This window comes from Hesperophylax consimilis, chromosome 1 (assembly GCF_061612785.1).
Source record: "Hesperophylax consimilis isolate HC1 chromosome 1, BYU_Hcon_1.0, whole genome shotgun sequence".
Taxonomy (NCBI): Eukaryota; Metazoa; Arthropoda; class Insecta; order Trichoptera; family Limnephilidae; genus Hesperophylax; species Hesperophylax consimilis.
In genome coordinates, this window is record NC_142836.1 from 38013894 (window position 1) to 38029473 (window position 15580).

At 35.4% G+C, this 15580-nt stretch overlaps 1 protein-coding gene across 2 annotated transcripts in view; it reads left to right on the forward strand.

The window, feature by feature from the left end:
* Positions 1-15580, forward strand: part of spz5 (spatzle 5 Toll-1 receptor) — a 65547-nt gene that overhangs the window by 41425 nt on the left and 8542 nt on the right. For both annotated transcript variants that reach the window (XM_089638668.1, XM_089638676.1), the window contains exons 4-5: positions 8607-9066; positions 11071-11439. In XM_089638668.1, coding sequence (XP_089494794.1) covers positions 8607-9066; positions 11071-11439 — 829 coding nt within the window. The remainder of the gene's footprint in view (positions 1-8606; positions 9067-11070; positions 11440-15580) is intronic.

Genomic DNA, 15580 nt, shown 5'->3' on the forward strand with positions numbered 1-15580 from the left:
TTGCAACAAACTGATGTTTGAGATCATGTAAGCGGTTCCCAAAATGTCATTGCATTCATGTCTTGTCTGAAACATAACAAAGTGAAGCAATGCCGCAAATGTCCGAATTTGTTTGCTTCGAACAGGGTCGGACTTGGACAAAAGATAATAATAATTACATTATACATGTAGTTCTCTTGACACGAATAGCGTTTAGTAGCTGAGTGTAGAAATGCGTCAGGTTCCCACCCTGGTGTCGTGGGTTCAATCGTCCACTACCTAAGTCCTCCATCGTTGCACAAGCAACATTTATCGGTATAATTACCAACGTTCATTATGATGATTATATGAAGTAGGGGAGATCGGGGACAAATGTCACACGGGTCAGTAGTACCAAGGCGAATAACTCGCTAACTATAATAGGTGGTGACCGGATAAATCATCAAAATGATAATTCGTCACATCTTCAAAAAGTTATATAAAGTCATGGAAAGTTATGAAACAAAAACTTTATTAACTGGGTTAAGTAGGTTAGGTTAGGTTAAAAAAAATTATTTTCACCGTTTTTAATGACTTTATATGACTTTTTAAAAGTGTGTTGAATAGTCACTGTGCTGAGTTAGCATGGAACCATAATAGGTATTATATAAGGCGTTGGCCCTGACACTTGGAAGTAGAAATTTTTGAGCGCCAAAAGTTACTTTTTTCGATTCATTCATAGCATCATATTACAATTACTGAGTGTTTGTACCAATTTCTTCCACACATTTCTTTGGAATAATAAGTTTATTCAAGGACGACTTTAGAAGCGTTATCGAGCTTTTAATAAAGCATGTATTTTTACTTTGTCAGATGCAGCCAAACAAATGAATACTATTTTTGTTTGTTAATTATGTTATATTTTCAAAACAAGTAGAACTTGTAGGTATATGTTGTGGGGTAAATCTTAGTTACAAAAAATCATATTAGTTAATTAAAAACGTTACTAAATTACTGAATTTGTAAAAATTTTATCCAGTGAAGTCATTTGTTTGTTGTACTTTTTTATCTGCCTCTTTTCTATAACTAAGTTCCTATTTTTATTCCATAAAATATATGTATTGTTTTGAGGATAGTTGTACCAGAGGGACAATAGTCAACATAATGTACTCATTTAAAAAAAAACTCTTTTTCTTGAGATTAAATCAAGCTACGGTATTAACGAATATTTTTTATGTCATTTTATTACATTAAAATACCTAAGGTTCGTGACAAAACTTCAACTGACAAATTATAATTTTCTAGAGGTCAGCTAAATTGTATACTTATTATGTTAAATATAATCAAAATTTTAAGTAGTAAATTTGTAAACTAATAATTACTGTTTTTCTAGACAGAATTTTTAAAATTGGACAAATTTATGCCTAAATTCTGTGTTTTAATCTAAATTCCGCTACTGGTACAACTAACCCCGAGGTCGGGGTCAGTTGTAGCTTTTCTCCCGATCTGTTCCCGCGCTTGTAGTTGAATTTCTATATGATTTAGACAAATAATAAATATAAAAAATTGATAAACAACGAAATTATCTGCCGTTGAGTGTGAACTTTTTTTTCATAAACCTAAGATGAAGAGACGGAACAAATTGGTACAACTGTTCCCGGTCTGTACGCGTTTAAATTTATTCGTAGAACAATAAGTAATACATAATTACGTATTTGCTGTCCAGGAGAGCATTTTTATTCTATCAATAGAAGACAGATATTGTTTACATAATATTAAAATATCGAACTTTACAAAGCTCTAAGAAGGTTAGTTATAAAAACGGTGTAACAATATGTCAAAGCATTGTATATTTTGCACGAATTGAGCGGATATACAGATTTTAAAACTTATCTACTAGGGTGGACAAAAGATTTGATGAACTAATTAACTATTGTTTGCACTTGTCCATAATATCGCGACCCTGACTGGACAGTTTATTTGTATACATGTGTACCTACAGTTGTTTAAAAAAATTTCCTGACCTTACACAACATTTATTGAATTGAAACTTCTTTACGCGCGTTATGCAATTTCGAGGACCGGAGTAAAACCAACTCATGACCGTCATGAAAAACCGTGATCATTTCGCTATAAGAGCCTAGCCAATATTATATACCTACTTTAGGTCACTCTCCAAACTCAGCTTCGCGGTCTAGAGGCAGAGCGCCCGATTGTCGTCGTGAAGAACCGAGGTTCGATCCCCGCTTTAACTATTTTTTTTTCTTTTTGTGATTTTTTTAATAATATTTTTTTTTAAAGTGATAAAATGCTCTCGTGCTGCGACTTTTAGATATTTTGACTATATGATATTTTGGTCGAATACGTAATAACCGCGGTCTAGAGGCAGAGCGTTCGACACTCGTTATGCAGGACCCGGGTTCGAATCCCATATTTTTATAACTTTAATTTTTTATCAACGATTTGTAATAATGTAGTAAAAAATTAGATAAATTTGTTAATTTAAATTTAATTTACTTTACGGTACCTATATGATATTTTTGTCGAAATAAAGCTTACAAATCGAGCCGGTAGAGTCGCTCGGTATTTTGATTAATTATTTTTATCTATCAACGATTTGTAATAATGTACTAAAAAATTACATAAATTTGTTAATTTACCTTTACTTTAATTTACGATACCTATATGATATTTTGGTCGAAATACAGCTTACAAATCGAGCAGGTAGAGTCGCTCGGTATTTTGATTAATTATTTTTGTTATCAACGATTTGTAATAATGTAGTAAAAAATTACATAAATTTGTTAATTTATCTTTACTTTAATTTACGGTAAGTACCTATACGATATTTTGGTCGAAATATAGCTTACAAATCGAGCCAGTATTTTGAATCATTAAAATTACTAATCAAGGCCGATAACGCCGCGTCGCGCGAAATATCTCTCCTCGCGGTCTAGAGGCAGAGCGTTCGACACTTGTTATGCAGGACCCGGGTTCGAATCCCATATTTTTATACATTTTAATTTTTTTTATCATATGCTACTTATAAATATGTCAATAGACAGAAAAAAAGAGAGAATGAAATGAAAAGAGAGAGAGAAGAATAATAAAAGTTTCACTTCCGTCGTGCTTAGGCTTGCCACACACTGTATTTTTTTAATTTATTTATTAACGGACATCGTCCAAATTATAAAATAATAACACGAATACAGTAAAATGAAAAATACAGGAGTAGACAAAGGTACATAAAAGCAAAAACATATGGCAGATATAATATAAGCAAATAAAGTGATAAGTCGAATCAAGTCAAGACTACGCCGTGGGTCAGGATCACAGGACACTTATAATATTCCGTCACTTGTTTAGCGACTGGACTTTAAGTATGTCCCTTAAAACCCCGTTTATATAAAATTGGAGGTATTTCGAATTCAACTATTTTGAGATGTTTACGTCAGCAGACCCAGTTACTTTCCATATTTGACATCGACACAAAAATACTAATTAAGAACGCAAAATTTGCAGAGCCTATTAACCAACCCATTTTCTTTGTTTGTGATGCTTTTTGGGTACAAAGTACCTGAAGATTTAGAACCCCGGATAAACTAAATTCTTCTCGTGAATAGAATGCTTAATAACCTTTCCAAGAACTATTACTGAAATGTTTTTCAACTGGAAACTAATAGTTTGTACGTTTTCAAAATACCAAAATACTAAATGCTTGTTCGTTATGTCATTCTCGCTTTTCGTAATTATGTAAATGATTTTTCGGAGAAGGATAATACAGGGTTTTCCAATAAGAGGTGTTATTTTGAATAGCCCGCTATTTCGGTAGATGTTACTTTTGAAGCTGTCATTTTTTGACATTTGACAAGTAGAAACTACGCCATTAATAAAAATGGAACGATACACGCCTCAACAATGCATTGAAATTATTAAAATTCACTTGAGTGAATCAAATGCAAATCATCTTGAGTGATGAGGCCCATTTCCACCTCGGTGGCTTCGTCAACAAGCAAAATTGTCGCATCTAGGGCTCAAAAAACCCAAGAGTTATTATTGAAAAGCCTTTTTATCCTTTAAGTGTGACTCTTTAGTGCGGTTTATGGTCCGGCGGAGTCATTGGATCTTACTTTTTCGAAAATGAGGCTGGAACAACAGTTACGGTGAATGGATTGCGCTATCGAGAGATGATTAATGATTTTTTATGGCCGAAATTGGATGGTATTGATCTGAACAACGTTTACTTTTAACAACACGGCGTTACGTGCCACACAAGCAACGAAACCATTGATCTTTTACGATTAAATTTCAAAATAACACCTCTTATTGGAAAATCCTGTATTATTCAACTAAAGACTACATTGCCCCTAAATAGATATTAGGTCACCGTTATATGCATGCTTTGTGTAAAGATGCGCTGAACCACAAGCATGCAAGACATATACGGGATAGGATCTACGAGGAGGGTCTTTTTAAGCAAAGGTAGGAGAAGAAATGTTTGAAGATTGGGAAGGAATCTGGGGGTTATTGTGTTCAGGACTGATGGACGTGTGAATCCATTCCTCCCAATGCGGTGCAATTAAAGACCTCAATTGGCCTCTCCAGATCCGGCCTGCCACCCAGTTGATGGGGAGACGCATTTTTCGCTGAAACCTAGACAAATCCCACCCAAACGTAGCGAACCACTTAGGGTGACCTATGGCATGTTGGTGTTGGTGCCGGGGCGGCGGTACCCATATTCTACTCAATGGACTGCCTTGCTGGGAAGAAGTTTAATATTTTGCAAGAGAGTAATATTTTAGTACAATCACCATTGTGAACTACGTAAAAGGAACTGGACTAATCTACGGGGAGCTTACAAATTGTATCTCTGAACGAGACAGGGAGCTACTCTATGTAGGTAGGAATTCAGTGATGGAACTAGATAGACTATAAGCAGGTAGTTACGTCAGGAGACACAAGCAAATGCTGGAAGATGAAAGCACTACAATCTGCAGGAAAAATGTGAAGAGGATGAAAAAACAACTATTAATCCATGGTCCAATGTTTCGTCTTGATGGGAAGAAAGTTCAGTTACCTGGGAGCCATGTTATGAAAAAAATATCAATATACCATTACGGTAGTATTTGGGAATGCCAGGAACAGGGCTTCATTTAAAGGAATTATGTGAAACATTTGAGATAGCACAGTGGGCCTATGGTCTAATTGGGAGCTCATAAATTGTTATGTGCTCAAACTTTCATTCGTTCATTCGATTAGACGAGGTAGAGAGTAACTTAATATTGATAGGAGCTCATCGAATAATCTAGTAGGACTATTTACAGAACACAGAAGAGGCGCAAGTAAAAACCTCAAGGGCGCTGTGCGAGTTGTTAGATTATTATCAGCGCCTTGGCTTCTTGGCTCCTTGGCGCGGGCGCCTTGACAAGTCGGCGCGCGGTGCCGACTGCTTCAATTGTGGCTGCATAGGACCGGCCCTGCTACCGACTCATGAGACACGTGCAGCTCTTGGAAATGGAAAACCATAATACTGAAAACCATAAATGTCAAAACAATGAAGAAACACCGTTTGAAAAACGTCTAAAGATGACTGGGGTAACTGGAACCACGCTGTGGAGTCAGGAGACATCCAACCAAATACTCAATGACAACCCTGAAAAAAATCACTAAAGGGTCTGAGCCACTGGCAAAGAAATGACATGAAACGTGGGTGATATGAAGATAGCTATGAGTGCTTACTCGAGCGGCATGCGAGGAAAAATCCAATGATACGCTTTCATTCTGCTTAGTCGCCTCCACACGGAGAAAAGTTACTGATATAAAATACTGTTCATTTATTAAAAATGTGGTCTAATTATTCGTTTTTCTGTTAAAAACGGGACTGCAGGCCTTTAACGAATGAATTGACAAAGTTCCCTAGCAAAGTATCAGTTAAAAGCGAATGTTTTATGAAGACGGCGGTTCATACAAATATTGAAATACTGATATTGTAGCATTCCATCATGATATTTATATATTCAGAATGACTAATATTTTATCACGAAATCGGGATGCTACCACATTTTTAACAAGATCATTTTCCTCTGTGCATGCTACGCCAGTTCTACAGCAACCAGAATATGTTTAGTTTATTTTTTAAGGATTTCACTTCCTTATCGTATACCAAGCTACGAGTACCACTGCTTATAATTATGATATAACTCATTGCACTAGCGATTTTAATAATAAATATGTCGCAATTATCAGTATTGCTACAGTTATGAGGCCCAAGACCTGTAACATTCTACTAATGCTAATTCAAATAAGTAAACAGTATAACGCACTTTGACTTGAACATAATAACAGTAATCTGCAGCTTTACAAAGAGTGCTAATCAAAGCGACCCGTCACGTTAATAACTTATAAGTAACTTAGAATGGAGGTACGCACTCGTTCTACATTGCATTATGTGAATTGAATACAATGTGAGAGTACAAGGTAACGAATACTCGACACTGCTTTCAATACGTAATTGTGTTTTTGAAATGAGCTTAATATTAATGGGCTATACAACAAAGACGGACATTGCATCCATAACACAGCTGGCTCAGTGAATAAATGAGCAGTGAATTGTTTTACGATTTAATATCTATTATCATGCTAAACGCGTTAACGGGCCAATATTAAATCCTTAAGCAAAGATGCGCGAACGCATTCTTTCAACAATTTACTTTTTGTTGTTTTTGAATGAATGCAAATCTTGGACGTGGAAATAAACTCACTTCCTTACTTGATCGAGCTCGACTCGGCAGATACACTCATTGTCGATGACTATACATTCAATGAACTTTTAGTGGCAATCACGCACACTCACAAATATATACGCATTTCGATGGCATTCGATGGCAAACGTCGGTCTTATCAAATCTGAATTTGGCTCGGTTAGTAGAGTTGTCCATTCCAGTTCATGGGTAGGAAGGTTCAATCCTAAATCAAAACAAAAAAAATAACTTCAATTTTTTTTATTTATTTTATAAAATACAGTATAATTATTTAAATTTGCATAGTAAGAACATATTTCAAATAAATATTAACATTATTGAAGACAATATTAGCGATTTCTAGACGAAAATCTGAAACAGAAAAATCAGAAAAGGATACGGTCACATCTAGGACTCGAACCCAGGACCTTTGACTTTCCGGGACACTAAAAAAATGAAGACAATGTTGGTAGTTCTTATTCGAAGTATGATACAGTTAAAGTGACCGAGGGGAATAGGGTCCCATTAGCTCAGTTGGTAGAGCGGTGTCCCGGAAAGACAAGGGTCCTGGGTTCGAGTCCTAGATGTGACCGTATCCTTTTCTGATTTTTCTGTTTCAGATTTTCGTTTAGAAATCGCTAATATTGTCTTCAATAATTAAATATTACAATTTGAGGTTATACTCAATAAATTTATTCCGAAAAATAAATATTAACATCTTTACCTTTACAAGAATCTAACACTCGTGTGTAAAGAGAAAAAAATAAAAATAAAAACTCAACATACATATGTAAATAGAAGAAAAAAATTCATAAAAAACATATAAAGTGAAGAGATTTTTGTTTACATAATAGCACTATATATTAGTACTATATATTACACTATATAATAGTACTCTATATTATGTTACCATAATTTTTCTTTTACTTTTTTTTTTGTGGGTTGCTTTTTATGCTTTTCGCTTACAAATAGTTTACATGTATATAATTTCATAAAAAATACAACCCAACAACAATATTATAATCTTCTTAAAGAAATTAAATAATTTCATTGCGACGAAGACAAATAGCAATTATTATTTCTTGTTCCTACGTCGAATGTCTTCTACGAATGAAGCGAAGTAGAAGTTATATCTAGACATGAATAAATTTCAATGGAAATCATTAATTGGCACATTGTACGTGTGGGTGTGTCTGTGTGTAAAAGTGCTTTCACGTGTAGGTACGTGTAGAAAGGGTTATGGGACACACATGTTTGTCACAATATAATGAGAACTCTGGTGTAAAGATTAACACGGAGCTATCGGCCGTAAGCCTTAGAAAAAATCGAGGTACTATCCCAATAAATAAAAGTTATTTTAGGAACGATAGTTTTATAGAGATTGTCCATTTTATTGTGTCCATTGGTGTGTTTCAAAGCCTATTTGGGAACTCTAAATCGGTGTCGTGTTCGCCAATAAAAGTCTTTTGAAAAGCTGTCAAATTCCTTAATAAAATTTGGCATACCGATGATGCGCTAACACGTTTTTGTTCATTCTAGTACGTTGTTATTGTATATTACTGGTACCTATTAGCACGGTTGTTTTCTAACAGTAGGTGTACGGTATACGGCAACAACCGACCTATGAAATATGACTGCAGAAGTAAAAAATATAATTGAATCAACTAAAACTACTAAATAACTGTAAGTGATATGGCTGATGGTAAATTGGGCTGTTTGCTGGGGTTCCCCTGCGAAGACAATGTATTGGTGAAAGGGCGTTAAACTGAGCACTCGTCACTTAGGGCGCACGGCTGAGCTGGTGGTAGAGTGGTATTGTAAATATTGAATGGGTTATAATATTGGGAGGTGAAGATTGGCCGATTTAATCTTGTTATGAACTAATGCGATACATAATCCATGCCATAGGTTATGTGGGGTACTACACTCCGAGTGACCAACAGCGGCCGTTCCGACCCTATTCAGTAGGTGAGTCCTACCTCCCCCCCAAGGCCAACTCCTCCCTGAGCGCCCCCGCCGGGTGGGCCCCCGCACCAGCCCCCGCCCGCTTCCAGCCCGAGCTCAACCTGAACCAATACGAGGACTTCTGGCGGGGCAACTCGTATTTCGAAGTTCCAAAACCTCCGTCGTTTTCCGATTTCCACCGTAATAATGTCGGTCCTCACGTGGAGTACTACGATAATAATGGAGGGAGGCCGTATTACAGCCAGGGCCGCGCCCCGCCAGCTCCGTATTCAGCGGCCTCCGCCACCGGCCCTGCCTCAGGCCCCGGTGCTGGCAGCCCGGGCCGCAAGGGCGGGCCCCAGCGCCGTTCTCCGCCAACACCTCCGCCTCTGACGTACCGCACTTCCAACGACTGGTGGCAAAGGTAAGCGAGCGAACTTCCTGCACTAACAATATAATCCTAACTTCATACCCTCCTGCGCGCCTGCTCTCCGGGTGCTCCCTATCCATTATAGTATTGGTAATCCTGTTAAAAATGGGATTGCAGGCGCTTAAAGAATAAATTATTAGGTTTCCCATTAAACTTTTAGTAAAATACGAAATAAAACACGTGTTCTTAAAAATCCTAATATTTCGTCATTATATATTATCAAGGCAAACCTGCATCTGCACCTGCGTGCACGAGCAGGTGTTCCGATATATGAGAAATATACTAAAAGTTTATCAGGAAGCAGCCTGCAATCCCCTTTTTAACTGGATTACCAATAATTTAAAGATCTTAATAAATTAGTAATACTCATTTTTCTGTAATTCACGCTCACTCTTAAACTCACTTTTGGATTTGAGGCTAAAACATTAACCAAACTGATTTAAAAAAAATATATGTATAGGCCATTAGAATTGAATTCTTTTTTGATTTTAGAGGCAACTCTTGCAATTATTTATTCAGTTTACATGAAGCCTGCACAACTTGAAAGCGAAAAGGGCAAGTGTTCAGGCTTGACATCAACGTTCAAATATTTATTAATATACTTGCAAGTTCTCGCGTCTCAGCGCGTTCTGTTGGCGTCATGTGAACGGAACCATTGACAATTATGACAAAAAATCAATTTATTGCTCTACTATGTAAATACGAAGAAAAATAAAATAAAAAGAAGCACCTTTATTGACTTGTATATAAATTACATGGGCGGATTTACGTTGGAACACAAATTTGTCGTATACGTATAAATTAAAAAATTGACCCAAAGAATCCCGGAAAAAACATTTCGTTCCCGTGGGAAAATTCTTTGTGCAGTAATTTCTCCCCAATATCATGCGAGGGAAGACGCGAGTAAAAGCTAATATTTTATAAACACACAATTATTATTTAGTTTGGTTTGATAATATTTAACACAGTTGTACAAAATTAAGTTTTGTGCGAAAAAGGTCGTGCAGCTGTCCTTAAACCCAAGAAATATTTTTTTTTCCATTTTCTTTTGAAAAAAGAGTAATTCTTTGTGGGCCTAGTTTCCGCTTTATTTCCCTAATAACTAACCTTACATAACATTGTAACACATTATTTTTTAAAGAATAATCCCTATAGTAACGCAGTATGATATTGAAATAATCACTCCCTATAGTGTCACAGTATGATAGTGAAATAATCACTCCCTATAGTGTCACAGTATGATAGTGAAATAATCACTCCATATAGTGTCGCAGTATAATAGTGAAATAATCACTCCCTATAGTGTCGCAGTATGATAGTGAAATAATCACTCCTTATTGTTTCAAAGTATGATAGTGAAATAATCACTCCCCATAGTGTCGCAGTATGATAGTGAAATAATCACTCCCTATAGTATTTCTGTATGAGAGTGAAATATGTTGCGCATTTAAGAAACTATTACTTGTATAAATTAAATGTTTAATTGATAATTATTTATATAGGTGCCAGCAAAATTACATAAGAGAATTACTGTAGTGCTTTTGTTGGTAAATAATGTTTCAGAACAAAGATACTAAATTTCATGTAATTATGCATTGCGAATAATCTGTTACCGCAATCAAATCTGTCAACTTACAAAGATTAATGCTATCATTCAAAACCTTGATTAACTTCATTAATGTTGAACCATTTACTATAAATTTATGTCCCAAGATAAATGTGACATTCTTTGCTACACCACGCCTTAGTTTTTGTACGCTTATTGTTTCACAGGGTTAAATAATACTTCTGTTCGTTATTTGTCCGCATTGTTCATGTTTACACAGTAAAATATTGACAGTTGAATTCATGAATATTGATTAAGATCTAAATAATTTATTTTATTCTAATTGCATCCTGTTCACCTCGTTCTGAATGCATTGTTATATTTGAAGCTTTCGTAAAGAGCGTAGGAGTTGATTGCGTTCAGAGATTTGTACGGATGTTGTATTTTTGTAGAAACTCTCCAGAAATAAGCAGATCCGATAGAAGCCCGCCGCCAGTCGACAGCAATGACCTAAAATCAAAAACCTTTTCAAAAAGAGACATATCATCATTGACGGAGAATTTGAACACAAAGAAGACAAACAAATCGAAGGCCATCGCGAATCCATTTGGCGTGGAGTCGAGTGATACGCGGAAGAGCAGGGAGCGGCGGCAGGCGGGGGCGGGGGCGGCAGCGGGGGCGGAACAGCTGTGCCCCACCAGGTCCCAGTACATCACCCCGCGCGCCGCCATCAACAAACAGGGGAACTGGATGTACGTGGTCAACATGGGGGAGAACATGGACTCCATGTACTCGCAGCTCGTCAAAACTGAATCATGCGTGTAAGTACACTTTTCATGTCATACAATTTCTGTAACAATGTGTTCCCGAATTTATTTTTTCTCGTAGTATATAAACGGATGTTTTACTATAAACACACTTATCACAGTTTTCAAGATATTTTATTTAAAAAAAATAAAGCTTTTGAAAAGTGGGTTTAGTTTTTTAAAATCATTTGAGAACTACGATACTCTGATGCTGCGTATACACTTGCGAGCCGAGTAAGGGAAAGGAACGAACCAATCGCAAGCGGCGGTTCGCCTCTCAAGTGTATAAGGAAACAGCATTGTGTATTGGTTTAGATTACAAATCATACTTTTGTAATGTCTCTAACCCAAATGTGTAACTCATCGCTTCCTAAAACTGTATTGTATCATTTAAATATTGATTATAATATATACCTCGTCTGTTATAGTGTTTTTTTATTCAGAAAGTTTAAGATAGAAAAGAACAAATTAATTAAATATAAATAAATAATCTTTTTTCGGGGTTGCAAATCGAGATTCCTGTCAATTTTCACACAAGGAAAAGTCCAAAAGCACGGAAAACAAAGCAATATTAACCATTTGTAAACGAAAATTTAAAACAGAAAAAGATACGGTCGCATCTGGGATTTGTACCCAGGAACTTCGCTTTGCCGAGCCACTGCTCTACCAAATGCGCTGATGAGACCCTATTTTCTTCGATCTTATTTAACTCAATCATACTTCGAATAAGAACTACCAATATTATCTTCATTTTTCTCACACCAAATTTTTATTATTTATTTTATTTATTTATTTATTTATTCATAGATGTACATATATATTACAATACATTTCAAAATGATCCTTTGTCTGTCCAACTGGGAATGATACCCGTTTCAGGACAGCCAAATTGTATATTCAGTTCATAATATTTTTAACAAGGAAATAGTAAAAAGGTACAGTGAGATATGTTCTATCAAATATTTAAGATGAGAAAGAATACATACATAATTTAAAAATATATACAACAAAGAAAAAATAAGTAAGGTGATCATATGTTTCCAAAATTGCAATAATAACCTCAATAACACGAGTACGTTTAATCACAGTGCCCATAAATATACCAAACCACTCATACAGTGCCAAACTGCCGAAGCGCTGTGGTACGAGTCGAGTACCTATGTACATTAGGTACCTCTCGCTACCTTCCTGTAGTTGCAGGGGTTCGGAACTGTGGATTTTAATATTTTAGATAAGGAGTTAAGTCCTTTTTTTTTTTTTTTCAAAGAATTACTACATTTAATTACATCGATAATTGCATTCAGAAGACGATCACAATTTTGAAATTCTTTTCAGGTCTTTTTGTAGAACATAACAATTGCATTTTAGAAATTACACAATTATTATTAACAATTGCATAATAGAGTTTCCACATTTTTAAATCAATATATGACATATTAGTTCACATTGTATTTATGACTATTTAATTTTTAGTAAGTACCATAAGTAAGTTATAGAAAAAAACCCATTTATAAACCAGAATAAATTTATGACATATGAATATCCAATGTATTTGTATAGAGCATTTCAAGGGAATTTCAAAATTTATATTTGAAATGGCTAGTCGTTATTTTACAAGAATCAAAGAACACTCGTTATATCACAAGGATAATAAAAAACAGAGCAAAATATATATATATATATATATATATACATATATATACATATATATACATATACACACACACACATGTGTGTGTGTACATACACACACACATATATGTGTGTGCACATGTAACACACACACACATACATATACACACACACACACATATACATACATATATATACTTACATACATGTATTTTTTTTTTTTTTTTTTTGCATAACTTAGACTTTTTAGTACATATTAGGTATGTGAGATTGCGTTAGCATATGTTCGCTCTTGACTCTCCCCATGTCTAGAAGCCAATTGCTAACCCATTTCCGTAAAGTGCTTGCACTTTTCAGTTTCCATGTATCGGGTATGATGTTGAACAATTTAGGCCCTAAGTAGGAGTATTGTCTTTGGGCATGTGATGTGTTTATAGTAGGTGGAACCACTGGATTCCTCCTTGCATGGCGGGTGTTGTGGAGATGATCAATGGATGAATATTGGTGTCGGTGTTTTTGTGTGTGTAAAATAATTTTTCTTATGTATAGTTGCCGTACATCAAGAACTCGCATCTCTCCAAATAATAAATCACTGGGATACCTGAAGGGTTTCTTAAGGATGACCCTTAGAAGTGATTTTTGTGCTTTTGCGAGAGGGTCCATTATTGTTTTGGAACAGCCGCCCCATCCCAAGGATGCATATTCTAGCAAAGAGTTACACAATGCATGGTACATTTGTTTCAGATCTTTTACGCGAAGAATATTTCTAACAGACATGAATAGATGAGTAAGTTTTCTGATCTTTATGGAAGTTGAGACTATATGTTCGTCCCATCTCAGAGATTTATCTATCATGATTCCAAGATATTTTATGCTATCGACACATTCTAAGTTTAAGCAATTACAAGTGGTTTGGTCATTACAATGGTGTACAAAGATGTTGTGTATTTCTTTTGGTTTTCCTGCTTGTGTTGCACTGAAACGGAGGAATTTGGTTTTATCTAAGTTAAGAGTGAGGAGATTGTTGTCTAACCATTGTTTTACCTTATTTAAACCTACTTCTGCTTTACTGTGAACAGCATTCCAGCTTTTGCCTTCAAATAATAAAACTGTGTCGTCAGCAAAGGTGATGATGTGGTCAGCAAAGGAACTGTTACATAGATCATTAATATATATATTAAATAAAAGTGGTCCTAAAGTACTTCCTTGGGGTACACCGAATTTAATATTAGCTGAATCGCTTATAGTGTCGTTGATAAGCACTCTTTGGCTCCTGTTATCTAAATAGCTACACAACAGATTGAAGAGCTGTCCTTGTATACCAATGCGCTGTAGTTTTTTTAACAGAATTTTATGAGAGATAGTGTCGAATGCTTTAGCTAAATCCAGGAAGAGCGCAATGCATTTTGTACCTCTATCTATGTTATTAGAAATAATGTTTGTCAATTTAGCAATAGCATTTTCAGTGCCTAAACCAGGACGGAAACCGTATTGATTATTGGAAAGAATGTTTTTGTTTTCTAGGTATAGGGTGAGCCGATTCTTAACAATTTTCTCTATAATTTTAGACACAGAGTTGATCAAAGAAATAGGTCGGTAGTTGTTGATCTGTAATTTATCCCCATTTTTGTGGTGTAGAATAATGATTGATTGTTTTAAATGGTTGGGGAATTTTCCAGAGTTAAAACTTAGATTACAAATGAACGTTATGGGTGATACTATGGCTGGTTTTATAATTTTTAACAGGTTTGTAGAGATCTTATCTGGGCCACACGCATTGGATGACTTAAGTTCGTCAATAGTTTTCATCACTTCGTGTGTCGTAGTTCGAATGTTACCTATTTTATGCTCGGGATTACGGCCTGTTTCCTTAGCGAGATCAGTTTCAGTTGTGTTGATTTTATCGAGAATTTTTTGTGCCAGAGTGGTTCCCACTGACGTAAAATAGTTATTTGCAAAATGTACTATCTTTTTTAGGTCTGACGTGATAGTGTTATCAATGTGCAGTGATTTAATTTCAGATGATTTATTGATTTTGGTTTTAGTAATATTGCGAAATGCTTCCCATAGCCTTTTTGGTGTAAAGTTATTTTCGTAAATAATGTTTTTAAAATAGTTTTCTTTAGTTGAAATGATTAATTTTTTACACAAGTTCCTATACTTTTTATAGCGAGTTTGTAATATATTATTCTCTGGGCTACTTTTCGCCTTTTTGTGTAGTTGGTTCCTTCTATGAATTGATTTGACAAGGCCTGGGGTGATCCATGGTGTAAGTTTTAATTGTTTATTGGATATGAGTTTCTTACTTGTGTGTTTGGATATATAATCATGTAACTTGGTGATGAATTCCGTCATTGCTGAGTCAGTATCTCTTTGGTTTAGAACGTTTTCCCATTTTTCTGAATTTAAGTCCTCAAGTAGGTTAAGGTAGTTTATTCGAGGTATGTATTTAATTTTGGCTGCGGTGGGAGGCTTATTTTTAAGGCAGAGAGCTGTAGTGTAGTGGTCAGAAATTGTGGTGTGA